This window comes from Rhinolophus sinicus, linkage group LG09 (genome assembly GCF_036562045.2).
Source record: "Rhinolophus sinicus isolate RSC01 linkage group LG09, ASM3656204v1, whole genome shotgun sequence".
NCBI lineage: Eukaryota > Metazoa > Chordata > Mammalia > Chiroptera > Rhinolophidae > Rhinolophus > Rhinolophus sinicus.
In genome coordinates, this window is record NC_133758.1 from 54,286,851 (window position 1) to 54,313,296 (window position 26,446).

Sequence of the window (26,446 nt, forward strand, 5' to 3'; positions counted from 1 at the left end):
TATGTATTTTACCATTTAATTATATGTACTCAATTAGTTATTTTGTTAACTTTGTACTCAATTAGTTATTTTGTTAAACCATTTTCCAACTGGTATCTGTCTATAAATATTGGCCTCTTAATAGAATAAAAGGTCTTTAAAATTAATGTCATCATATACTACTTAAAATACCCTTACGTAATAAAGGGTACATTAATTCGATAAACAAAGGGCCTATATTAGTTCACATCTACTAACCATTTTAAAATAAAGTCTTGTCTTTTCAAGAATGTTATTCTTACCTCTCACTGTTCTCCTCCACAGTATCCTGTGTTTTAGAGGATAGTCCTGTATATCTGTCACCTGTCAGTTTTTCTTCCTCAAGTCCTATCCTGTTCCCATTGTATTTTTCAGTCATTATTTTGTTTGGTGAATGATCAAAAGCAGGACATAAGTCTTCTTTAGAAAGTTCTTTCCACTGTTTCTAGGTAAGGAAGAGAAATAAAAACAAATGCAAACACTAAAATTTTGGTTTTCCTTAATATTAAAAGAATTTATGAACTGAAATTCAATAGTTAACTTTAAGAAAACCCCGTGATGCAAACAGATGAATGAAAAAAGATCTCACTAAAATATTAGTCATAGTAGGAAGATTTTAGCTAAAGCCAGATTTTGCTGGCCTCCTAGATCCAGAGGTATGTAACACTGGAAACGATGACCAAGATGGCATTTAAATGTGATCTAGTGTATCTCCTTTGTCACTGCCATTGTCTAATCGAATGCAGAACCTACGGTGAGATCTCCAAGCAGGTCCCCATGATGCCAGGACTTTAATTTGGTTGTCCTTACCATAAGTACTAAGTAGTGCCAGGCAGCTAGCCCACCTCCGCGTTAGGGAAAACTCTAGCATGTCTGGACTTCAAAACAGGCAGGATTTAGACCATGATGAAGAGAAATTACATTTTCTTCATCTATGAAACAGGAATGTCAACACCTACCCTGGAAGCCTGTTGTGATTAATAAGATGACATGTGAAAAGGCCTAGCATCACATCTAGCAAACGTCAATTAATTTGTTTTGCTTTGTTTTGCCCTCACTGCCACCATCCCTAGAGAGAGAGGGAGAGGAAGAAGAGGTGCAGAGAGAGAGAAGGCGGCAAGTACAACCTCAACACAGAGGACCACTGGCTCTCAAGTCCGTAAGGGCTGGGAACACAACTATCTATCTCCTTGCCAATAACAAAAGTAATAAAGGAGGCAGCAGAGAGAGCCAATGGTTTGGATTATTTATAACTCTGACACTGGCATAAAATGGCTGGCATAGACGGGTGGTTCTTTGAAGATCTTATCATGGCAGGATGGAGTCTCGAATCTAATGAATAAGGAACTCTATAGCTTATTGTCTCAGGATTTTAATGATTTGAACAGAAATGTTAATAGTGCAACTTACACTTTTCTGGAATTATGAAAAGCTCATTCCTGGAGTTACTTTAGTGCAAAATGGCATTGCTAAAAACAATGCTTGTATATTTTGATTTTAAAAAATCCCTGATAAGTTTATTGATACACTGATAAACTAGTTTCTAGCTTGTCATTATCATACAACAGAGGAAGTAAAAAGAAAAAGGCATTTTACTACAGTCCATCTTTCTTATATGTGTCTATTTTATTAAGTTGCATATTAATGTCTGTTTTATAGTGGTTGATTCACAGGAAACTTATAGAATGTAAAATTCTCTAATTTGTTATATTTGGAAGACAGTGAATGTTGTCTCCAGAATTTATGCTGGTCAATATGCTGGCTAGAAGGTGAGAGCACGTAGAGCTGGACTGAGACAAGCTCAGAAAGGAAGCAGACCTCAAGGCAAGAGGTCTCTAACTTCATTTCAGAAACAACTGAGGTGGAACTGAACTCTCCTGAGCAAGGACCTAAGTAAACTTAAGCCACATCCAGAAAGAATATTTTGCCAACAGTTGAGCAACTACTATAATGAAACATAAAAGTAAGATGTTTTCACTTTAGATGGCTGTCATTTTGCTTTCTTCCCTGTTTTCAATTTTTGTTACTTAGTCCAAATAGCATTTGTTTTTATATTGAAGAAGATGCAAGTGGGGAAACAAGATACTTACTAAGCACTCACTACATCCCACACTGTTCTAATGCTTCAAATGTACTAGTTCTTAATCCTCACAAGAACCACTGGAGGTAGGTACCACTATTATTATCATTATAATACCCTTTTTACAGATGAGATGGGTTGAGAGAGTTGAAGTAATTTGCCCAAGGCTACACAGCTAGTGAACAGTAGGACCAGAATTTTAACTCAGGTAGTTTGGGTTAACTAGCCTATAATCCCTTGTGAATAACCCCCCAGTAAAAAGTTCATCAATTTCAGACACCATATAGTTTAAGAAAACACCCAGTAAAAATGTTGTCTCCAGAATTTATGCTGGTCAATTTATGAAGTTTCCATCCTTTACCAAGACCTAGTTACAGCAACTTGGCCTTATACTTGGACAAAACTCAAACAATGTCAATAAACTGATGATGCCAAAAATCAAGTCTTACTGGACCACGTCCCAGCATATGCAACAAATTCAGAATATGTCAACAAGGAAAGCACTCAGCAAAGGTGGGGGACAGCGAAAGAGAGATTTAATGCTAGTGAATTAAAAAAAAAAAAAAAAGGCAACATTATTTTGCCATTTTCTGGCAGCAAACTCACTCAACTAAGCAGGCACTCCAGTATCACCTGTCTTGGCTTGTCAGTACTGACTGGGGAAACCAAGGAATCAATACTGCACTTAGCTACAACCTTGTCCAAGCTCTCATTCTGAGGCCGGAAGTACAGCTATCTAGATGGACAGTTTTTCATCTTTCTAACTCTATACTCATGTTGAACCACACGCCAGCGTGCCACGTGCTACTGAGCAATAAGACCCCATCCACTCTCTGCAATCCTACCCATTTCTCACCGAAGAAAGCTCCTCAGAGAAGTGATATGATTAAACTTGAAACCCACTGTAATTCATTGAAAGTATATCATTCACTTAATACTTTATTAGTAGTGTCAAACTACCAGCTAGAAATCTTACAAGACCAATTCTGAACTGCCAAACTAGATTAGTGACTCTGCGAGGTTTACTGTCATCACTGATACTGGGAGTGTGCTAATAAGTATGCGGTAATATCAGCAACTACATTGTGTATTTATGTCTGACTTTATGCCAAGAAAGATGTAAGATAAATGATATCATTATGAGAGACAACTAAAAGTTATCCATATTAATCTAGGTAGGTCAAGGTCATTGGAGATTTCTATAAGTGAATATGTGCTGTTATTATAATTATAGAACCTGTTGGGATAGGAGAGATATTTACTGATTTCATATATACTTTAGATGTGAATATTAACAGTTCTCCTGTCCCAACAGGTTCTAAATCACTTTATGTCCACATATGCCAGAGACCTTCACTTAAAACTGTTTGCAATAATAAAAATATCACTAGCATCATAAAAATCTAAATTAAGACTGAAGGTGAAAACAGATGTCCCCTTTTAGGAGAAAGTACCAGAAATGAAGAATTACATGGGTCGGGTGCCAATAAAAAGACAGTTCTCTGGAGATACACAGGTTCAGGAAATATCCCCTGTCCCCCACCCACAGCCATCATGCTCACTAAAAAGAAGATTCCTTCATTCTTCTTACAAATATTAATTTTTCCTAAAAACTAGAGCAAAGAGGAGGAATTAGATGAAGAGAAATAAAAGTTTCATAAATTGGCTCTCACATCTGTTTATGTCAAAAGGGATACCTTCAATGGGCTACAGTTATATTTATGCAGTTTGGGGTTTCTACACATAAAAAGTAAATTTAGATCTTTGTAACAGTGAAGTTTTAAGATTTAAGGTTTCAGAGAACTTTACTTTTCTTAGATTTCTATTCTAAGTTAAGGTTCTAGTTCAGCACTATCCAATGAAATATGTGAGCCACATGTATAATTTTAAAATTATAGTAGCCATGTTAAAAAAAAAGCTGAATTTTAACAATGCTTTATTTTACTCAATACATAAAAATATCGCCATTTGAACATATAATTAATATTTTTTAAATTATTGAGATATTTTACTTTTTCTCCCTGTATTTAATCTTCAAAATCTGGTGTGTTATTTTACATTTTAAGCAGATCTCAATTCAGACCAACCATATTTCCAATACACATACCCTTCCTCCCCACTTTTCAAAAATTTGTATTACGCCACTTCACTATTATGAAATACCTACATCAGTACTTGTTTCTGTTTACTGAAAAAAAATCCGAAGAGGATTTTCACTTTTATGAAAATAGCATTCAGTGTTTGTTTTGCAGTGAGTGGCTATAGGCAGTGTACACCCTAAGCAGCAAAAGTGGCACTGCTTTTACTGTATGTTAGTGTTATTTTAGGTTTTATGTGTTATTTTGTATGGTTTGGTGGGTTATTTTTTGGGTCTGGGAATGCTCAAAATGTTTCCATACAAATTAATGTGTGATTGCTTCTTCTTTTTACGCCAAATTGGCTTACAAAAGGTTTCACAGGAATGCTCTACTTTCACATAGCATGGAAACCTGTACTCAGTAGTGCTGTGTTAACGGCTATAGAGTCGGACAGTGGAGTTCTAGGAGGAGAAAAATATCTATGTAAAATAAACAAATCCATATACATAAATACACATTCCTGGAAGAATACATACACACCAAAAGGATTACAACTTTGGGGTAGATGAGTTAACGAGGACTTCCACTTTGTACATGACATACTTCCATATTCTGTGAATTCTTTTATAATTCAACATATACTAATTATTTTTATAATAAAACAAATTCACAGTATTTCATAAAGATCCTCAAAGTTCATATATAGTCTAAAACTAAAAAAACAAAGTTTGAAAAAAATTTAAAGTGTAGGTAGGGATACTATCCAAAGGATAGCATACTTTCCCTGCAATTAGTCTGTGAGAACAACCAGGAAATAACGGCCACTAGGGAAGCTACAAAAGTAGGTGGAAAAATTTTAGTGTAACTATTTAACTTTTTTCAAATTCCAGATTTAAAGTGGTGGAAGCTCACTGAGATAAAAAGAAGAGAGACATTTTCCTAATCTTAAAACATTTGAGGTAACTTTTACTTCTAAATCACTGTTCACTGCCAAGCAAATCCAATGTGTTTAAAGTCTGACTTCTGAAGTAGGGTCTGACTTCTGTGGAGCTTAATCTTCTACACACTATTTTACTGACTGATGGCACTGAGTAACCTAATGTTTCTCTTCAATAAAAATTATTCTTAGGGGTGGCCGGGGGCTCAGTCGGTTAAGGCGTGGTGCTCTTAACAACAAGGTTGCTGGTTCGATCCCCACATGGGCCACTGTAAGCTGTGCCCTCCACAACTAGACTAAAATAACTACTTGACTTGGAGCTGATGGGTCCTGGAAAACCACACTTACATAATTTTTTTTTTTTTTAAATATTCTTAATGCTGTTTAAAGATTTGAAAAAAAAAACCTTTTCAACGAAACTTAAAAACTGTATTGATCAGTAGTTGTCTTAAATATTTAGTTCAAATAACATTAATGATCAGAACAAGAAAAGTTTTTAGCTACTGATAAATAGAATTGCTTAAGAATATTTTAATATGCTTTTGAAATACGTAACACTTAACTACTTATACTTAATTCCATTACGATAGATTCTGACCTAAGTTATAAAAGGCTTATAAAGAATATTCTTGGGTGGCCAGTTAGCTCAGTTGGCTAGAGCATGGTGCTAATAACACCAAGGTTGCCGGTTTGATCCACGCATGGGCCACTGTGAGCTGCACCCTCCTTAAAAAAAAAAAAAATTATTGTTTTAGCTAGTAATCACAGATATTACAGAGCTAGTAAATGTGTTCATAAAAGAGAAACATAAAGAGATTTTATCAACTTTTGCCCAATACTATGTGATTAGATCAGAGAAGAAATGGGGATCAATTGTTGCTTCTGTGTTTCTATTGTACATTTCACGTTAGTACTATATAACACAACTCTGATAATCAGTCTTTAAACTTTGCTTTTGCAAATGTGGAGTAAGACTATCTTTGAGAATAAAGCCATCAACCTGAGAAAATGTAACATTCTACTGGAATTTCATGTCTGTTGTAAGTACTCAAGCTGCTCCTTGTTATAAAGTATCTATTATATAAACTAAGTATTCTATAATCCCAGGTCAAGTTTTTAATGGGGTAAAAATACCTACAATTTTTGGTTTATTTTAATGATTAAATGGATAAACCCATCTTAAACGAAAATTTCACTTTCTTGAATGAAATCTTGTTCCCAGTAGGGCTTCTGAGTAACAGAAAGGATTTCACATGAGGCTGAGGTATATATGAGGAAGTGAGCTTAAATTTTATAATTTTAAGATGGCCAGCTGGATTTACCACATTAATGTAAATATGTTTTCGAAGGGAAACATTAAGTGCTTAAATGGCAAGGAGTTATTTGATACTAATTGTATTTATTACACAAGTATTATTTTTCCCCTAAAAAGGTTTACCTGTATGTTTGAATCTCCTTTTATAAACTTTGCTCCTTCTATTATAGTCATATATGAAAATCGGAGTTGATCTGGTGTCTGAATAAGTCCCATTCGATATTTTCTCATATTCAGTAACAGTTGTTTAATGTTAATATCATCTCCTTTTTCCATCTACAAGAAAAGTAGAAAGAAAATTATTCAATCCTTTTGTTCACAGAGCCCAGGAAAGAGAAGCAATACAGGATACTTGCTAACAGTTTTGCTACGTGTTGCGTTCCTCCTCAAGAACAAGGATAATTTACCACCAAAGCTGTAACTTTATGTCCAAAACCACCATCCCAAAACACCCATTCTCCCCACACCTCAACTGTTCAAGTAGTAGACGGAGGACGTCTGGTCCTTTAGCTGATTCACAATTCATTCCAAACCAATCACAGTACCTCTAATTCACTTTGGCCAGTGTTTGGTCTAAGGAAGGATTTATGACCAGTTCTGGCTTAATGTAAGGATAAATCCACTGAGATCCGTGCCTTTTTTTTTTTTTTTTTTACAGTCTTGGCAGGAGTAAATCTTTTTGTCCAGGGCCCTTCCACCTCCATTTCTGTGCACAGCAGCCATATGGACATGGTAGAGAAGGAAGACAGAAAGGGTCTACGTCCACAATGATACTGCTGAGCCACTGCACCCGCCCTGGACTACTGATCTGTTATTAAAACCACCACAACCCCCTCCGCAACTGAAAAAGCAAAAAAGTTGTTGGAGTTACATTTGGCAGGGAACGAGCACAAACACAATCCATCTTTAATATTCACCACTAACAAAATACACAGAATTTTAAACATGTCAAAGTTTATTTTAATGTAACAATCCAATTTTTGATTAAAGTACTATACATAGGCAGAGTGGTAAATACAGTAGATGTGTTAAGATTTAACGATTCCTATACCCTAATTAAAGAGTATAAACGAGATTTTTAGGTTTTTCCAAAAGAAGGCAGAAGTTTAAGTTTGAAAAACACAGTTCTGGGATACTGACATTAGAGCTAATTTTTGCCAGTGGGAATACCAAAAGTAGACAAGGCTAAAATTAGATCATAAGAAGCACTTACCAGAACAAGACAGGTATCGACTAGAGAAAAGGTGCCTGATCGCCCAATGCCTGCACTACAGTGGATCACTGCAGGCCCATGTTCAGGATTCAAGGAACCAGATTCTCTCACTTTAAATAAGAAATTCAGAAATGAAGCTGGTGATTCGGGGACTCCAAAATCTGGCCAGGTAGTATAATGAAAGTGAGATATTGTTCTGGTTTCACCACTCTAAAATGTAAAAATAAAGGGGAAAAAGTTAATTCTACTTTTTTTTCTTTTTAAAAACCACTTCAGAAAGATTTTGTGTTTTGTGTAATGCTTTTAATCCCATGGACTTTTTGTACCATGATTTTCCTCTTTGGTTTTTAATAAGCATTTACACAAGTTTGGAAGATTTCCTTTAGGAGAATTTAGAATATATTAGCAAAAGCTAACACATTAGCTTGCAGGCATGTTCTAAGCTTTCTGTATTAATGATACAACAATCCTGTTAAAGGCCATTTTCCAGATGACAAAACTGAGACACAAGGTTAAGTAATTTATTCAAGGTCACACATTTAGAAATGGCAGAGCCAGGATTTGAAGAAGCAGTCTGGTGTAGCACTTGGATTCTTAACTGCTAACTTGTACCATGTGTGTTGCCAATATTTTCTTTAATTCCTACATGATAAATGGATGTTTTTTCCTTTTTTCCATATATTTCCAGTATAATTTTACATTCTTTAATAGTTTCCTTTTTAAGAATTCCAAAATTATTTCAGATATAATCTTTCCCATTCTATGAGTTATCTTTTAGATTCTGCTATACTGGCACAGAGGAACAATTCAAGAATTGATTTAAAAAAACAATCTTTACATTTTTAATTGAAATTTCTCTTCTAATTGCTGCTTTTCCCCATGGTAATAATTTCCAATCATAAAACTGTTTCTATGCCTCTGCTGATGTGCTAAAATGGTTTACCAACATACTAAATATTTCCTGTCTCTTAAATCCTGCCTGGCATTCACTATCACTTCCTGGATATTCCTGATGATCTTATATTTCTGACTAACTAATTATGAAAATGTTCTTTAGCTTTTGCCAATTGCCTTCTGACCCAAGAAGCACTTCTGTGCCTTATATTCTTCATTTCTGTAAATGAAGAAGTAATCCTCTAACATGCCTTTGCACAGTTTTTCATTTTATTATAAGACTTTTTTTGAGGGCGAAGCCATAGAAGCAACATAAAAAAACACGGTATTTTTCATGGTTATAAGTATCCTGCTTTTGATTGCACTTACTTGACATCCCTTTTTCATTTTTCATTATAGAGTCCTAAGTCCCAGACTCAGTTATATCAGGTATAGCATTGATAAAACACATACAAGAATTTAAAAAGTATATTTAAACATTTTTTATAATATAGTTTTAGTAACTAATTTTTCCTAACATCCAGTTTTCATAATTCCAAATATACATGATCCATAGGTTCTCAATACACTGAAGGTACGAGATTTCCCTATCACTAATTGAAATGATCATTATGATGACTATATTTCAAAACATTTCCTTTTAAATTCCAAATTAAGTATGCTAAGTGAAAGAAGCCAGTCTCTGAAAGATACATACTGTATGATCGCACTTACTCGACAATCTGGGAGTAGGGAGTAGACATGACTATACACAAAGAGCATGAGAAAACAAGGATGGAGATTAGTGGTATTAGAACTGTTATATATCTTGATGGCAGGGGGGGTGTTACACAACTGAATGCACTGTTAAAACTCATAGAACTATATACCAAACAGATTGTATCTTACTGTATGTAAAAAGGGAATTAAATTTACTGTGTTAAAAAAAGATATATAAAACATTCCAAACTAAGAAGGCTTTACAAAGTCATAAGTGGACAGGTAACAACATAATACCAAGATAAGAATGGGATAAAGAGGCTGGTTCTTGATTAGCTTAAAGGTACAGTCAACTCAAAGTCTCCTTTTCCTTTAAATGGGGTCTAAGATTCCAGTGGGAGGTGGCCCCAGGACCCTGCTTGCATGTGAGCTGTGTGCGCTCTTTAGGGTGTGGCCCAGTATTCCTCTGTGGTTGTATGCTCAATTATTGCATCACCTCCTGGCTCAAAACCTATGGTTACCCTACAGTCCTGAGCAATTGCTTGCTTTTTCTTTGCTTGTATGATTTTGGCTCAAGACTAGTGGTCCCTTGTTTATTCATTTTTTTCAAATTCAGGTCACGCTGTCTGGGATACACAAAGCCAGTTCCCAGAAATACTCACGACTATTTGTATAATACAGTCTTCCTCATTAATAGATTTTTGAAAAACAGTCTTTTTCTTCCACTACCAGAACAGACTAAAAACATAAAATCATGTAACTCCCAAAAGACTACATGAAGCAATAAGAGCCATATGTTCACTCTACGGTATAAAATAAATGTTTACATAATTGGACCTCCGCTCCCTCTTTTTCATGCTGGAAAAAAAATGAGAGGTAAAAAAGGTTGCCCAAGGATGGAGAGCTAAAACAAAATTCATCTTTATACCAAACAAGCTCCACATTTAGACTTTACAATATTTGACAAACTCCTTATTTCAAAACTGTGGAAGCACCCTTTCCTTCTCCTAAGTCACATGAGTTCTCCTTCTGTGATGCCCAATAGGTACCTCCCATCTCTTTCCCACTGCTGCACCTCACGCCAACACACACCCAGGTTACATCCACAATTGCATAGCTGTCCCCTTCTCTAGCTGCTCCATACATGCCTACCAAGTTTCTTTGCAAAAAGTTGCATTATGTGTAGCCACGCAGCAGCCTACCTGTCTGTCTCCTCATACCTGCCCCTAAAGCAAGGAGAAGTCTGTGAGACGGATCCTTTCAGGGACTTTGCTTCACCTTTGTGTTTGCACTTTATGTCTCCCTGTTTGGCCCCAGAAAGATGGCTGGTCAGCCAATGATGAGTAAAATTCCCCATGGGGGACACAACTGAAGCCCCCGTGCAGTCGAGTGAGGACCAACAGGAGAATCCACGGGGTTCATAGAGGTGGGCACAGCCCCCCACGTTCCCCTGGCTAAGGAGAGCCTCTGCCTCTGTGGCTGCATTCCTTCCCACATCCTGCAAGGGAAGAGACTCAATGATGTGCTCTCCATCTATTCATATGTATAAAGTTTTGTCCCTTGGGGCAGTACATACATCCTGGGACTTACCATTCAGCTGTCTGCAGGCAAGGGTGATTGGCTTGAATCAGTTTCCTATTATGATGTATAGGATTCACAGATCTTGAGATTGATAAGCTTTATCCTCACCTAATAAAAGCTAATGCGTAGGCCCAATTCGGCCCTGCTTAACTCTATTCAGCTACTGTCTTTTCTTAACCCTGCGCCGCCCTCCTCTCTCCCCACAACCCTTGTGGTGCGGGACACAACAATTATGTATACTAGACTCTACACAAAATGTCAGTGGTTCACCGTTCTTTTTAAGGCAAAAATCTCATTTACATTTTTGAAGGAGAATTCTAAATTTAAAGTCTTTGACTAAGGATATAAAGCTCATTATATATGGAGGCCAAGAAGATAATCTCTGAGTTGAGTAGGTATAAGACAACAGGGAGTTGTTAGGCTTATGGCAATTTAAGTGTATGCTGTCTAAAGCCATTCAAGTTAACTATTATTTTTATCATCAATATACACAAGAGTATAGATTTTCTAATATTATAAAAACCTATACAGCTTTATGCCTCCAGGCCTAATTATTTTTACACTTTTAGGCATATATAGAAGCTACCAAGATTATGTTTCCAAAAGACATTCATAAGCCCCAATTTTGTCATCTGTAAATGGGGTTAAAAATTGTCCTAACCTTATAAAGTTATTGTGAGGAATAAAATAATGAATGTAAAGTGCCTAACATATGCTTGCACATGATAAATGCTTAACAGACACTAGCTATTTCTGAAAATATTATACTCACTAATGGCCTTTATTGTCACCCTGAATAAGCTCCAATCAGTTGTAAAACTCTGCATTTTCAATCTCTTCACTTACTATTTCTTCTACACGTGAAGAATAGCAAAATTTGTCAACCATACCTCCTAAATACAGATTTGATATATGAAATCTGTACCCTCATTGTCACTGACTTAGTTCAGTCTCTAATTAATTTTTGCCAGGATCATTATGCTGTCCATGTTTAGTGTTTACTTACTGTAATTTATTTTGAAAAGATTAATTAACTCACCAGATCTGGAGAGGAAAGTGACAGGAATAGCTAGGCATGGGTCTTTCATTCTAAGCAAAGAAAAAAGCAATATACAGAGGCATGGGCCCTCCAGGAACAACCTACTTGAGAAAGTCTAAGTCTCTTAGCAAGAACAAATCCTGAGTGCCTGAAAGAGATGAGGCAGACACAGAGGAAAGGACCAGGATGGGGTGGGTCACAGACTTCTGCACTGGCCACAGGAGGATTTTTAAAAGCATGGTGGACGTACCATGCCTGTGTTTTAGAATAACCCAGGTGTAGTGTGATTAACAATGTACTCAGTGCAACAGCAGAGGAGAGTTCAAAAGCAACAGGTAAGGACCCTGCCCATGAGGAGTAGAAAATCTTGTTATGGAGTCAAAATATATACATATGTAAGTATTGAACAAGTCAGTAAAATGTTAAAATTAAAATTATGGAGAGAATATCATGTTAGAAATGAATGTGTCCCAGATACATTAAGAAAGACCTAAGTAAGAAATGGGGCACAAGGTGGTAGCACCTGAAAGATGGGTAGGCTATAAAGAGACAACATTCCAGGTGGGATAAACCCTTTAAGCTATATTGACTCAAATCCCAGCTGAGCTTCATAATAATTAGGCACTCATCCTGTTTTGGGCATATCTACAGGGACAGAGAAACAGAAAGCAGTGAGCATTACAACAGTATTCCTGGAACTCGATAAACATAAAGGGCCACTTTAAAAGCAGAGATGGAATCTCTTCATTCAGGGGCAAAAGTTCAAACTCTTAGCTCTAATCAAGACACTAGAAAGGACTGCTGGTATGTAGTTTTACTGCTCCATTAGACAAAAATTCTGTAAAAAAGCAGGGTCTGCACAGACAGCTCTGGCCCTAGATCTGTGAATAGATACAAGCTAGACTCCTTCAGAAGCCAACTGCTTCTCTGCAGCTCAGGAATCCCAGCAAAGATCTGCAGGTGAGGTTGGCTATCACTCCCTACTTCATCATCACCTTCTCTCCTTGTTATTTCTTTCTCCCTCAACTTGTTATTTTCAATTGCCCTGGCTCTTGCAGTCCTTCCCAATTTATTAACATTACAAAGGAAACAGATATAGACAACTAAAGCTAATAATTGTGGATCCTGCATTTAGTCGTAAGCACTGTTATAGTATTAATTCACTTGATCCTAGTAACAACCCTATGAGGTAGGTACATCATTACCCTCACTTTGTAGATGAGAAAATTAAGGCACAGAGGTTAAGTAATGGGACCATTCGCACAGCCAGGAGTGGTAGAGCTGTGATTTAAACTCAAGCAATCTGGTTCCAGAGTCTAAATATTTAACCAAATGGAATTCTGACTCTCATACTGAAATGCTACTTTATTCTTCTAACATTTCTAGTTCTTCCTAAAGATTGTAAAGTAAAACATAAATAAACTGTTGCTATTTAATTATGGTAGACTCTGAACTCAGGCCAGTAAGAAATTACACAGCTACTAGAAACTAAAACATACTGGTTGGCCAGCTCACATGGTGACCTCAGTTTCAAAAAGATGCTTTAGAACCAAAAATCTAAGTGAGGAGGGGAGTGGTAGATGTGGGTAAAGGGGATCAAATATATGGTGATGAAGACTGTGGGTCAAATGATATGTATGTGAAAAGTGCTTTGCAGGGGCAGGCCCGGTGGCTCAGGCGGTTAGAGCTCCGTGCTCCTAACTCTGAAGGCTGCCGGTTCGATTCCCACATGGGCCAGTGGGCTCTCAACCACAAGGTTGCCAGTTCAATCCCTCGAGTCCCGCAAGGGATGGTGGGCTCCACCCCCTGCAACTAAGATTGAACAGGGCACCTTGAGCTGAGCTGCTGCTGAGCTCCCGGATGGCTCAGATGGCTGGAATGAGTCTTCTCAACCACAAGGTTGCCGGTTCGACTCCAGCAAGGGATGGTGGGCTGTGCCCCCTGCAACTAGAAAACGGCAACTGGACCTGGAGCTGAGTTGTGCCCTCCACAACTAAGACTGAAAGGACAACAACTTGACTTGGGGGAAAAAAAAAAAAAGGCCTGGAAGTACACACTGTTCCCCAATAAAGTCCTGTTCCCCTTCCTCAATTAAAAAAAAAACAAAAAACTTAAAAAAAAAGATCCATTATTTGTTTTTAAAAAAAGTGCTTTGCAAACTGATAAACAAAATACAGAAATCATTCTATTTCATTATTATTTGAGGTATAATCAATTCTCAATTAGGTTTCGGAAACAGAAAAACATCTATGCCCTTCTCCATCTAAATCAATTTTAAGGCTGTAAGTAGATGAGGTACCTGGGATAAATACCAAGAGAAGATGATTCAGAGAACCATGAGAATTTTATGAAAATGCAGTTCTATTTCTGGGAATAAGCAATGTAAATCCAGTATCAAATAGCTGGTGATGTAGCTCAGTGCAGCTTAAGACTTATGTAAATGAACAGTTGGTGCAGATAAAACACAGTTAAGGAAAATTTATACGTAACTCTAAGCATTATAATTCCCAACCCTAGGCCTTCTTAGATGACCTAAAGAGATCACATAATAAGCTTAATTATGGAGGTCATGGGAAGCTAGATCTTAAGCACCTAGTATGCACCTGTGCTTACAGCAGGCAATAAAAACAGAGGTGTTCCAAGAGATCAGCCATAAAAGATAATTCTACAGATCTAAAAAGTACTTTTATGTATATCCCTTCTGTTCTCTATAGAGCTTTTTTTAAATTAATAATCATATTAATCGCTTAATCTACTTAATGGTTAACTAAAACAGTTATCTTGCTTTATAGACTAGATGCATTCCATACCTAAAGCCATGTTTTGGCAAACAAACATTTTCCTATTTTCTAGTTTTCCTAGTTTCTAGTAGCATTTCAGTATCACTCTCATTTCATATTTTCTAGTTATTCTAATTACAACATAAAGAAGGCAAAAGAGGTAAAGGAGAGAAATGTCTTTACCCCCAGATTAACAACACGTACATGTATCTCAACCAAGTATCAAAGCACAGTTCTTACATTTCTGGAGAAAATTCAACTATATGTTCGTGAGACCATACGCACCATTTTCCCCAATTCAATAAGGACAAATTTCTGTGTGGTGAATAACTTGAATTAACAACATTCCAGTAAGTTATTTTCTTAACCAGCTTGCTACTCTGAACAGTGGTTAAGTACCAGGAACTGTTGTTTATTGGGTCCTTCCTCGCCCTCAGGTGCTTTGCAGACACTCTTCATTTGATCTCCACAAGGTATTATCTCCATTTTACAGATGAGGACAGGCTTAGGGAGGTTGAGCAACCGATCCCAAGGACACTTCTACTATGTAGCAGAGCTGGGATTTGATTCCAGGTAGGCCTGATTCTAAAGCCATCTCTCGTAATCCTCAATTTTAATAAATTATTTTCAATCTTAAATTTCAACCTAAACTTTAATATTCTTAATTTTTAGGATTTCCTGAGAGGCCTTAGAGAGCTACCTCAAAGAGGAACACAATCTAAAAACAAATGGTTATGACTACATACTATTGTATATTATCAAAATGTATAAGCTGCCCTAAACTTCAAACTTAGAAACAAAGAACACCTGAAAGTAATATAATACTGTATGTCAACTGTAATTTTAAAAAACAATCTAATAACAGAGTAATTCTTAAAATCATCATATAAAGTCCAATCTTTTGGGCATGAAAATTCTTACATTTATATTTTCTAATTGCAGTAGATGTACTGTATAATATGACTTCACATCTTCTGACAAGAACTTCACACTGAATCCTGTTTCTTTAAACAGCATCTCTCGGTCGTCTTTTGTTGGCCAGTACTGTGCACATTTAACCTAAATTTAAGAATATGTATTTTTTTTTTAGTATATAGACATTATGAAACCATAAAAAGTTGGAAAAAAAACAAACAAACCACATATACATGCTATTTTTTTTCAACTACCCAAATCTAAGAACAGTCACACCATATTTGATGTTTATTTTAATTATATTGACATTCTATAAAAGCAGTTTTGTGAAATGTTCCTGTAACTTATACACTAAAAAAGCCATATACAGATATGTTCATAAAGTAAAAATGAATTTGTCATCTCTAAAGCATGATAACCTATATTTTAATATCATGCTGACATTCACTGTTTCCAAAAGTATCAAACTCTTGCACGAATCTTATCTTCAAACAGTATTGAAAAGGCTTTATTTTACAAGTATTTTCCATAAATACCTGTGAGTCTGCTACTAAATATTATATATCTAGAAATAACCTGCATATTTACTTACTAAAATTAAGGCAGTGGAAAGAACCAGAAGATAAGTCCCCTTTACCTAGAGTTGTTACATTGTGGCCGAACTACTGACATGAAATACATATTTGTGACAATAAATGCATATTCCCAAAAGACAAATTATGAAGCCAGCAGACTGAGGCATGGTAAATTAAAGTCATTTTATTAGGAAAAAACACCAAAAAAAGATGCTTGTAAAATATGGCCATTTCTCCTTTTCTAAATCACAAATGGCTACAAATAACAAACAACACATATAGCTCTACAACAAATGAATACTATGAGCTACTACTTCAAAAGGTGTTAAGACATTTCAAAAATGATGCAAGAAGTGAAAGCATAAATGAGATCAGAGCAACTCAGAAATGAAGGGATAGAAGACAGAAATGAATTAGAAATAAGAAAACACATCATTTCAGAAAAGACTAATTAGAGAACAGAGGCAGTAATAAACAGGATAATGCCTTAACAGAAAAAGAGGAAAAGGAGGTAATTTTTTTAAAAAAGAAATGAAGACAGTGACAAATAGGATTAGGAAGACATTGTGACAAATATAAAAATAGGCAAAGAAAATCTAGCATATGTATAAATAGGAGAAGGCAAAGAATACCAAACATGCAAGGGAACAAAATAAATATTAAAAGTATGATTCAATAAATTTTTCTTTAAAAAAGAAAAAAATATTTGAAATAACATGTTGAAAGAGTACACTAAGCACCTGGCAAAACTCACCCCAAGTGACCAACACTAAGACATATTTGGGTAAAATTAATGGAATTTGAAGGGAAAAAAATCCTTTAGGTAGCCTAGGTGAAAAGAACAAGTCATTTATAAAGGAAATAAGATGTTCATTTGACTTTGAATTGGAAATACCAGTATGAACTCTTGAGGTATCATTATTTTAACACACAAACATATTTTTTCCTAGCTCTGTTTACTGAAAAACTATAAAAACAATGACCAATCCAGTAGCCAGCTTCCTTAAAGAAATGGCTGATTTTATGAAGAGTTTAAGATGAGCCCTCATTATGTAGTTATTCCAGATAGAAGATGCTATTAAAGACTCTCAGGTTTGTGTTAAAAGGACTTTGGGTCCAACTTGAAGAGATTCCTGCTAGCTAATGTAGGGACAATTTGACTACTAATAAGGATAGTAACTACAATGGAGTGAAAACAAAAAGTATGTTTAAATCTATGAGTTCATAATAATTGATCCCCTCATATCCCTCTCCGACACCAAAGAAACTTAATTGATCACCTGTTGAGGACACTAGGGAATAAGCCCTGTTTTGAAAACCGCTTTTTTTATAAAAGTGGTCAACTAACTAGACTGGGAAATTTTTTTGTAGATATGGTCCAACAAAATCTCAAGAAGGAATGATAAAACTGAAATATCACTATTTTGTAACCCCTAATTAATTAAGGAACTAAGGACTGACGAACAATGGCTAACATCATAAAGAGAAAGATCATCATAGGGCTCCTGATAAACACACCACCACCTATAAAGTAATCAGCCCAAAATAATTAAAACGTGAATCTTATTAAGCATCTAGATCCAGCCACTCTAGTTTCTGGTGGCAATCTTATCTTATTAATACAGTAATAATATTCCAAAGTGAGGGGTGAAACTTAGAAAAATCATCTAGTTTGCAATGCTGCTGAAACTGTTCAAACTGACAATGTCATCATCACTTAATTTTTAAATCATACTGGAAACCATGAAAAACTGTAAAAGACTGTTGGACATTCTGGTACATTACTACCACTTCAGATTAGAAATAAATGGGAAAAATTTCATCACCATTAAAAACCAGCAACTATAAATTTAAAGAAAAGTAAAAATCAGGAATCTGAAGAAGAACAATCCAAGATCTTAAGGCTGAAAGAGACTTTAATGATAATCCTTTCCAATTTGCTTGTTTGACAGAAAAGGAACCTAAAGCTACAGAAGTTAAGACTTAACCAAAGTTATACCACTAATTAACACTGTTTAGATTATACTTCAAATTTCAAAATTTTTCCTATACTTACTGTCTAATGACTGAAGAGCCAATGATAATTTCTAAAGATTAAAAAATCATGTCACTGATATTTTACAAAATTTCCAAGACTATTTTTATAATAATAAATTGTAAGGATTCTAACAAAGCTTAGGGGCTCGAAATGTCAGTGTATCACTACTTGTCAGTATTAGTTCCATCATATTTATATCTTGGAGGGTAGTGGTCTGCAACTGTTACTTAAATATTTAAGGTAATAATGGAAAAAGGATACATTAGTTCTTTGGGTCAGAAACACCCTGACCACTACTAGCCTTTAGTAATTACAGGTCAAAACTAATGAATGAATATCCCAAAAGAAATATGAAAACATTTATGAGCTAATGATCACAAGCAGTACAGTAAGATGCAAACATTAAGTCTTACTCACCGATTCTTTCTCTACAACTCGGTTTAGCATGACAACTGCTTTGGTCTTTTGCTGCCAAACCATGAGCCAGAAATGACAAGCTGTATTAGGAAGTGGACCCTGTAAAACAGCAAAGAAAAAGTAGGTAAGAGAAAGGGTATGGAGTAAAACTCAAGGAAAATTCCTTCAAGTATACTTCTGGTTTGAGAACAATGTATTGGATCATAGTAAGTAAATTAAGACTTTAAATCCACTTGATTAAAAAATATGTCTGTATTAGTTAGGATTATCAGTTATAAATGATTAAAACCGACTTTTATTTACTTAGGCAGAAAAGGAATTTTTCAGGCCATCAGGTGGCTTTCAGAGTTGAGGGCTGGGGAATGAAAATACTAGACATCTACTGGGAATCCAGAGAAACTGCAACCTAATGTTTGAGGATACTGTTCTCACTCAACATGTATTATCTACTGCTTGATCCACTTACAAAACAAAAGAGCAATGAATAAATCCTTAGTAAAGTGAATACGTTTTGTTTCAGCTAAAAAAAATGGATGTATCCATTCACCTGTGAAATCACTCCTTGTTGTGTGTGCACGTGCTCTACCACCCTGCCCCTGCCACCCCATTTTCTGTTAATGGTTCTAAAAGGGGCCCAGGGTTTATCTCTCAGCTCTTCCTTCCACTTAAACTGAAACACATCAGTGCCACAAGAGTAAGGGGTAAACCATCAGATCTTTGGGAGTAAGAAGGCTATTACAGCAAAGTCTTAATATGAGGAGGGCACTGACACAGGGACAGGTAGGAGAAGGGTGAGAAGGAGGTCAGGGCCATTCTAAGCATAGCAGGTGTCATGCAGGGCGTCAGGCGGCGTCTCAGCTCCCACTCCCCACACAAGAACGCAGGATACGGTGAGGCCAAAAAGGAACATCCACGGAGCCATAAATAGGGGAGTCATACCACTATATTCTCGCTGGCGGCTGGGTTGGAGACATAGGAAACAGGAGCCACACTATCCACAACCTGCTGTCCACTTCTCTGCAATCCACAACCCGCACTCTGCCATGCTAACTGCAATCCGCTCCTGCTAGCTCAGCCACCATCTTCTTGCTATCCCCCATTTGCTGCTAGTGTAGCCACAGCAGTTATATTAGTGGCCAATGGCTCACTGGTTACAGCTGACGGCCAACTAGCCACAGCTGATGGCCATCCAATCACAGTTGATGGCCATTTACTACCTGAGCCAGCACCTTTCCACGTGAGGCAAAGAGTCTGGAAACTGCACTCCTGGCTCTGTCCCCACAGCAAGTCACATGCAAGTTTAAGGCACATCCCAGAAAAGACAAATAGATTGGTGAGAGCGAAGTGGAAGTATGCAATAGAAAACTACACCTGTAGAGTGTGATGGGTCTTCAATTCAGGAAACACTCACTAAACTTTATTTAAGAAGTAAAGTGATATGATTAAATTTGTGTGTTATAAAAACAATTCTAGTGGCATTGTTAAAGATGGATTGATGGGCAAGGAAATAAGTTACAAAACTGCTGTATTAGTACACATAAAATTTAACAGAGATCTGAAAAAGGGCAGGGACAGCAAAAGAAAGCAAAGGGTTTGGTAGATAATAAGAATAACTTTAACCCAGATGAAAAAAAATAGAAAAATGAGTGTGAAAAAAAAAAACTTGGTAAAAATAGGTTAACCAAAAAAAAGTAAAAAGAAAACAAAAACAAAAACAAGAGTTAAAGAAAATGTGAAATTTGTAATGTCATTGGGTCATCTGGGGTAAAAATATCCAGTAGAGACCTGGAAAATATAGGGGAGGAATTCAGAAAAGCCGGGGCCAGCCCAATGGCTCAGGCAGTTGGAACACTGCGCTCCTAGAGTCAAGGTCGCCGGTTCGATTCCCACATGGGCCAGTGAGCTGCGCCCTCTACAGCTAAGATTGTGAACAACAGCTCTCCCTGGAGCAGGGCTGCCGAGGGCTGCTGAGTGCTGCCATGGGCGAGCGTGAGCAGCTGTGGCTGGCAGCCAGCGTGAGGTGCTATGGGCTACCGTGTGCCGTCATGAGCGGTGGACCCGCTGTGAGTGGCTCATCAACAACTGGCGACCGACTGTCTCAGCCTGGGGGAGGTGGAAGAAGTGGGGCAAAAAGCTAAAGATAGGTTTCTGAGGTCTCATGCTCGAAATAAGTGAAGGGGTTCTGTCAGAACACAAAGAAACAGACCAACTGCGACAGGAGGTTTAAACACAATCATCAGGGTATTAATCAGGCATTTTCCTTATCGTGATGGGATTTGCAGTGTTTTATAAAAGGAATATTATTAACATTAATAACATTATTACTGCTACTAATAAAAAGCAGTAACAAATGTCACAACAAATAATCCATGGAGTGCTTACCATAGCAACAGGCACTATACGAGTTACTCTCAACATTGTTCTATAGGTAACATATATATTGCACTAATACAGACATAGGATTGAGGAGTTAAGTAACTTGTCCAAGGTCACATAGCAATTTTAAGGTAATGGAATTGAATGATTAAGAGCATAAACCATGAATCCTGTGGAGACTGTGGCTTCAAATTCAGGCCTCATCTGACTTGTAGGACCTTGGTAAAGTTATTTAATATCCCTGCATCTCCTCAGATGATTCCCCACGTATAACATACAGATAGTAACAGTATTTACCACAGAAGGTTATCATAAGGCTGAAACTATAGGAAACATGTAAAATACAAGAAAAGGTTACAAAATTGTTTGCAGTTATTAATTTTACTTCCCACTAGGATATAAAGTTTATAATGGCAGGATTTTTATTAACGCCTGTTTTATTTGAACAATGCCTGCCACAAAGTAAATACTCAATAAATCTGATGAATGAATATCCAGTGAAGTAGTGGGACCAGGATTTGAGGATACTGTAATTCCAAAGTTTGCATCACTCCCTCTTAAAACACAAAGGTTCAAAATATAGTTCCAGAGAGCTGAAGTCATGAGTGTAGACTGGAAGGGGATTAAAAAAACCCGAAACCAGAATCTTGAGAAACACCTACATTTTTAAGGACTAAGATGACGGGAAAAAAACAATGAAAAAACACTAAATGAGAGCAGGAAAAAAAAATAGAAAGGGTTCTGATAAAGATCTAGAATAATTATTCTTTTCTTTTTAATTCTTTTCTGTTTTTTAACATTATAGTTTTTCCAAATAGAAAGTACATTTTTTTACTCTAAAAATGGGGTTTATTAAAAACATCATTAATGCTCTTAAGAAAAACTTCAAATATTACAAAAAGGCAGCAAATGGCAAATTAAGTCTCTATTCCCAGTTCCCAAAAACAACCAGTATTAATGGTATACGTATAATTTATTTAGCCAGTCCCTTACGGACCATTTCAGTCCTATTATTTCTTGTCCTATGCTATTAAAATAAGCACCCTCACATATATCTTTATGTCTGTACATATCTGACCAGTGAGTATTATAAACTTTTAAGTCTCTGCTGTTCTAACAGGTGATAACTCATTGATGGTTTAAATTTATATTCCCTAATTACTAAAAACATTGAAGATTTTTTTTTTTTTTAATTAAATTTATTGGGGTGACAATTGTTAGTAAAATTACATAGATTTCAGGTGTACAATTCTGTATTACATCATCTATAAATCCCATTGTGTGTTCATCACCCAGAGTCAGTTCTCCTTCCATCACCATATATTCGATCCCCCTTACCCTCATCTCCCACCCGCCACCCCCCGCCCCCCTTACCCTCTGGCAACCACTAAACTATTGTCTGTGTCTATGAGTTTCTGTTTCTCATTTGTATGTCTTGTTCTTTTGTTGTTATTGGTTTATATACCACATATCAGTGAAATCACATGGTTCTCTGCTTTTTCTGTCTGACTTGTTTCGCTCAGCATTACTCTCTCAAGATCCATCCATGTTGTCACAAATGTTCCTATATCATCTTTTCTTACTGCGAATAGTATTCCATTGTGTATATATACCACAACTTCTTTATCCATTCATCTATCGAAGGACATTTTGGTTGTTTCCATGTCTTGGCCACCGTAAACAAAGCTGCAATGAACATTGGAGCACACGTGTCTTTATCTCTAAATGTTTTCAGATTTTTTGGGTAGATACCCAGAAGAGGGATTGCTGGGTCATATGGCAATTCTATTCGTAATTCTTTGAGAAACCTCCACACTGCCTTCCATAACGGCTGCACCAGTCTGCATTCCCACCAACAGTGTATGAGGGTTCCTTTTTCTCCACAGCCTCTCCAACATTTGTTATTGTTTGTCTTGTTGATGATAGCCATTCTGACTGGGGTGAGGTGATATCTCATTGTGGTTTTGATTTGCATTTCTCTGATGATTAGTGATGTTGAGCATTTTTCATATGTCTATTTGCCATTTGTATGTCCTCTTTGGAGAAATGTCTCTTCAAGTCCTCTGCCCATTTTTCAATTGGGTTGTTTGTTTTTTGTTGTTGAGTTGCATGAGTTCCTTGTATATTCTGGATACTAGCCCTTATCGGAGGCACTGTTTGCAAAAATCTTCTCCCATTCAGTTGGTGGCCTCTTTATTTTGTCAATGGTTTCTTTTGCTGTGCAGAAGCTTTTAAGTTTCATATAGTCCCATTCGTTTATTTTAGCTTTTACTTCCATTGCCTTTGGAGTCAAGTTCATAAAATGCTCTTTGAACCCAAGGTCCATAAGTTTAGTACCTATGTTTTCTTCTATGCAGTTTATTGTGTCAGGTCTTATGCTTAAGTCTTTGATCCATTTTGAATTAACTTTGGTACATGGTGACAAATAGCAGTCCAGTTTCATTCTTTTGCACGTGGCTATCCAATTCTCCCAGCACCATTTATTGAAGAGGCTGTCTTTGCTCCATTGTATGTTTTAGCTTCTTTGTCAAAATTATCTGTCCATATTTATGTGGTTTTATTTCTGGGTTCTCAATTCTATTCCATTGGTCTATGTGTCTGTTTTTCTGCCAATACCATGCTGTTTTGATTATTGTAGCCCTGTAGTACAAGCCAAAGTCAGGAAGTGTGATACCTCCATTATTGTTCTTTTTCCTTAAGATTGCTTTGGCTATTCGGGGTCTTTTGTGGTTCCAAACAAATCTGATGATTTTTGTTCTATTTCTTTAAAATATGCCATTGGGATTTTGATGGGGATTGCATTGAATCTGTATATTGCTTTGGGTAATATGGCCATTTTAACTATGTTGATTCTTCCAATCCATGAGCACGGAATGTCTTTCCATTTCTTTGTGTCTTCTTCAATTTCTTTCAAAAATGTCTTATAGTTTTCAGCATATAGGTCTTTCACATCCTTGGTTAAGTTTATTCCTAGGTATTTTATTCTTTTTGCTGCAATTGCAAAAGGAATTGTTTTTGTATTTCTTTTTCTGAGATTTCATTGTTAGTATATAGGAAGGCAATGGACTTTTGTGCGTTGATTTTGTAGCCGGCAACTTTACTGTATTCGTTGATTGTTTCTAATAGCTTTTTGGTGGAGTCTTTAGGGTTTTCTATATATAGCATCATGTCATCTGCAAAGAGTGATAATTTAACTTCTTCATTCCCAATTTGGATGCCTTTTATTTCTTTCTCTTGCCTGATTGCTCTGGCAAGGACTTCCAACACTATGTTGAAAAGCAGAGGTGATAGGGGACATCCCTGTCGTGTTCCTGAACGTAGAGCAAAGGGCTTCAGTTTTCTCCATTAATTATGAGATTAGCAGAGGGCTTCTCATATATGGCCTTTATTATGTTAAGGTATTTTCCTTCTATACCCATTTTATTAAGTGTTTTAATCATAAATGGATGTTGTATCTTGTCAAATGCTTTTTCTGCATCAATTGATATAATCATATGATTTTTGTCCTTTATTTTGTTTATGTGATGTATCACATTGATGCATTTGCGGATGTTGAACCATCCTTGTGCCCTGAGGATGAACCCCACTTGGTCGTGATGAATAATCTTTTTAATGCATTGTTGTATTCGATTTGCTAGAATTTTATTTAGGATTTTTGCATAGGTATTCATTAGAGATATTGGTCTGTAGTTTTCTTTTTTGTGCTGTCCTTACCAGGTTTTGGTATCAGGGTAATGTTGGCCTCATAGAATGAGTTAGGGAGTACTGTCTCTTCTTCAATTTTTTGGAAGAGTTTATGCAGGATTGGCACTAGATCCTCTTTGAAGGTTTGGTAGAATTCACTAGTGAAGCCATCTGGTCCCGGACTTTTGCTTTTGGGAAGGTTTTGGATGACTGATTCAATTTCGTTACTGGTGATCGGTCTGTTTAGATTTGCCAGTTCTTCATGGTTCAGCCTTGGAAGGCTATATGTTTCTAAGAACTTGTCCATTTGTTCTAGGTTGTTGAATTTGGTGACATATAGTCCTTCATAGTATTCTTGGATGATCCTTTGTATTTCTGTGGTGTCCGTGATAACTTCCCCTTTTACGTTTCTGATTTTGTTAATCAGTGTCTTCTCTCTTGTTATCTTAGTAAGTCTAGCCAAGGGTTTGTCAATTTTGTTAATCTTTTCAAAGAACCAGCTCTTTGTCATATTAATTCTTTCTATTGTCTTTTTGTTCTCTATTTCATTTAGTTCTGCTCTAATTTTTGTTATTTCCTTTCTTCTGCTGACCTTGGGTTTTACTTGTTCTTCTTTTTCTAGTTCTTTAAGGTGTAACATGAGGTTATTTATTTGGGAGTTTTCTTGTTTCTTGAGATAGGCCTGTAATGAGATAAATTTCCCTCTTAAAACTGCTTTCGCTGCATCCCAAAAATTTTGGTAGGATGTATTTTCATTGTCATTTGTTTCTATGTATCTTTTGATCTCTCCTCTAATTTCTTCTTTGACCCAGTCCTTCTTTAAAAGTATGTTGTTTAGTCTCCATGTATTTGTGTTTTTCCCGCTTTCTTTTTACAGTTGATATCCAATTTCAAAGCCTTGTGATCAGAGAATATGCATGGTATGATTTCAATCTTCTTAAATTTGTTGAGACTGATTTTATGTCCCAATATATGGTCTATCCTTGAGAATGTTCCATGTACACTAGAAAAGAATGTATAGTCTGATGTTTTAGGATGAAGTGCTCTATAAATGTCAATTATGTCCATTTCATCTAATGTGTCATTTAGGGCTACTATTTCGTTATTTATTTTCTGTTTGGATGATCTATCCATAGCTGTCAATGATGTATTTAAGTCCCCTAGTATAATTGTGTTTTGGTCAATTTCTCCCTTTAGTTCTGTTAGTAGTTGCTTGGTGTATTTGTGCTCCCTGATTGGGGGCATAAATATTGATGACTGTTATGTCTTCTTGTTGTACAGTCCCTTCACCATTATGAAATGTCCATCTTTGTCTCTTGTTATCTTTTTCACCTTGAAGTCTGTTTCATCTGATATCATTATGGCTACACCTGATTTTCTCTGGGTACCATTTGCTTGGAGTGTCAATTTCCACCCTTTCACTTTGAGTCTATGCTTGTCCTTGTAGCTGAGATGTGTCTCTTGGAGACAGCATATGGTTGGGTTTAGTTTTTTGATCCAATCTGCTACTCTGTGCCTTTTTATTGGTGAGTTCAGTCCATTTACATTTAGGGTGATTATTGATATGTGAGGATTTCCTGTCATTCTATCTTTAGTTTTCTGGTAAGGTTGTGTCTCCATTGTTTCTTTGCCTTTTTGTTGTCTATTATTTCTGTGTGGTGGTATTCTATGATGTTTCCCTCTGTTTCTTCTTTTATTTCAGTATATATTTCAATTCTGGATTTATTTTGAGTGGTTACCCTTAAGTTTATGTAAAAGAAAGTTTGATATTTAGAGTATTCCATTTTCTTCAGCACGCTTACTTTCT

The 26,446-nt window shown here is 36.3% G+C and overlaps 1 protein-coding gene across 3 annotated transcripts in view; it reads right to left on the reverse strand.

The window, feature by feature from the left end:
- Window positions 1-26,446, reverse strand: part of PTPN2 (protein tyrosine phosphatase non-receptor type 2) — a 90,747-nt gene that overhangs the window by 13,177 nt on the left and 51,124 nt on the right. For all 3 annotated transcript variants that reach the window (XM_019711366.2, XM_019711365.2, XM_074340405.1), the window contains 5 exons: window positions 18,580-18,678; window positions 15,556-15,693; window positions 7,642-7,851; window positions 6,552-6,704; window positions 282-463 (listed from right to left, as the gene is read on the reverse strand). In XM_019711366.2, coding sequence (XP_019566925.1) covers window positions 282-463; window positions 6,552-6,704; window positions 7,642-7,851; window positions 15,556-15,693; window positions 18,580-18,678 — 782 coding nt within the window. The remainder of the gene's footprint in view (window positions 1-281; window positions 464-6,551; window positions 6,705-7,641; window positions 7,852-15,555; window positions 15,694-18,579; window positions 18,679-26,446) is intronic.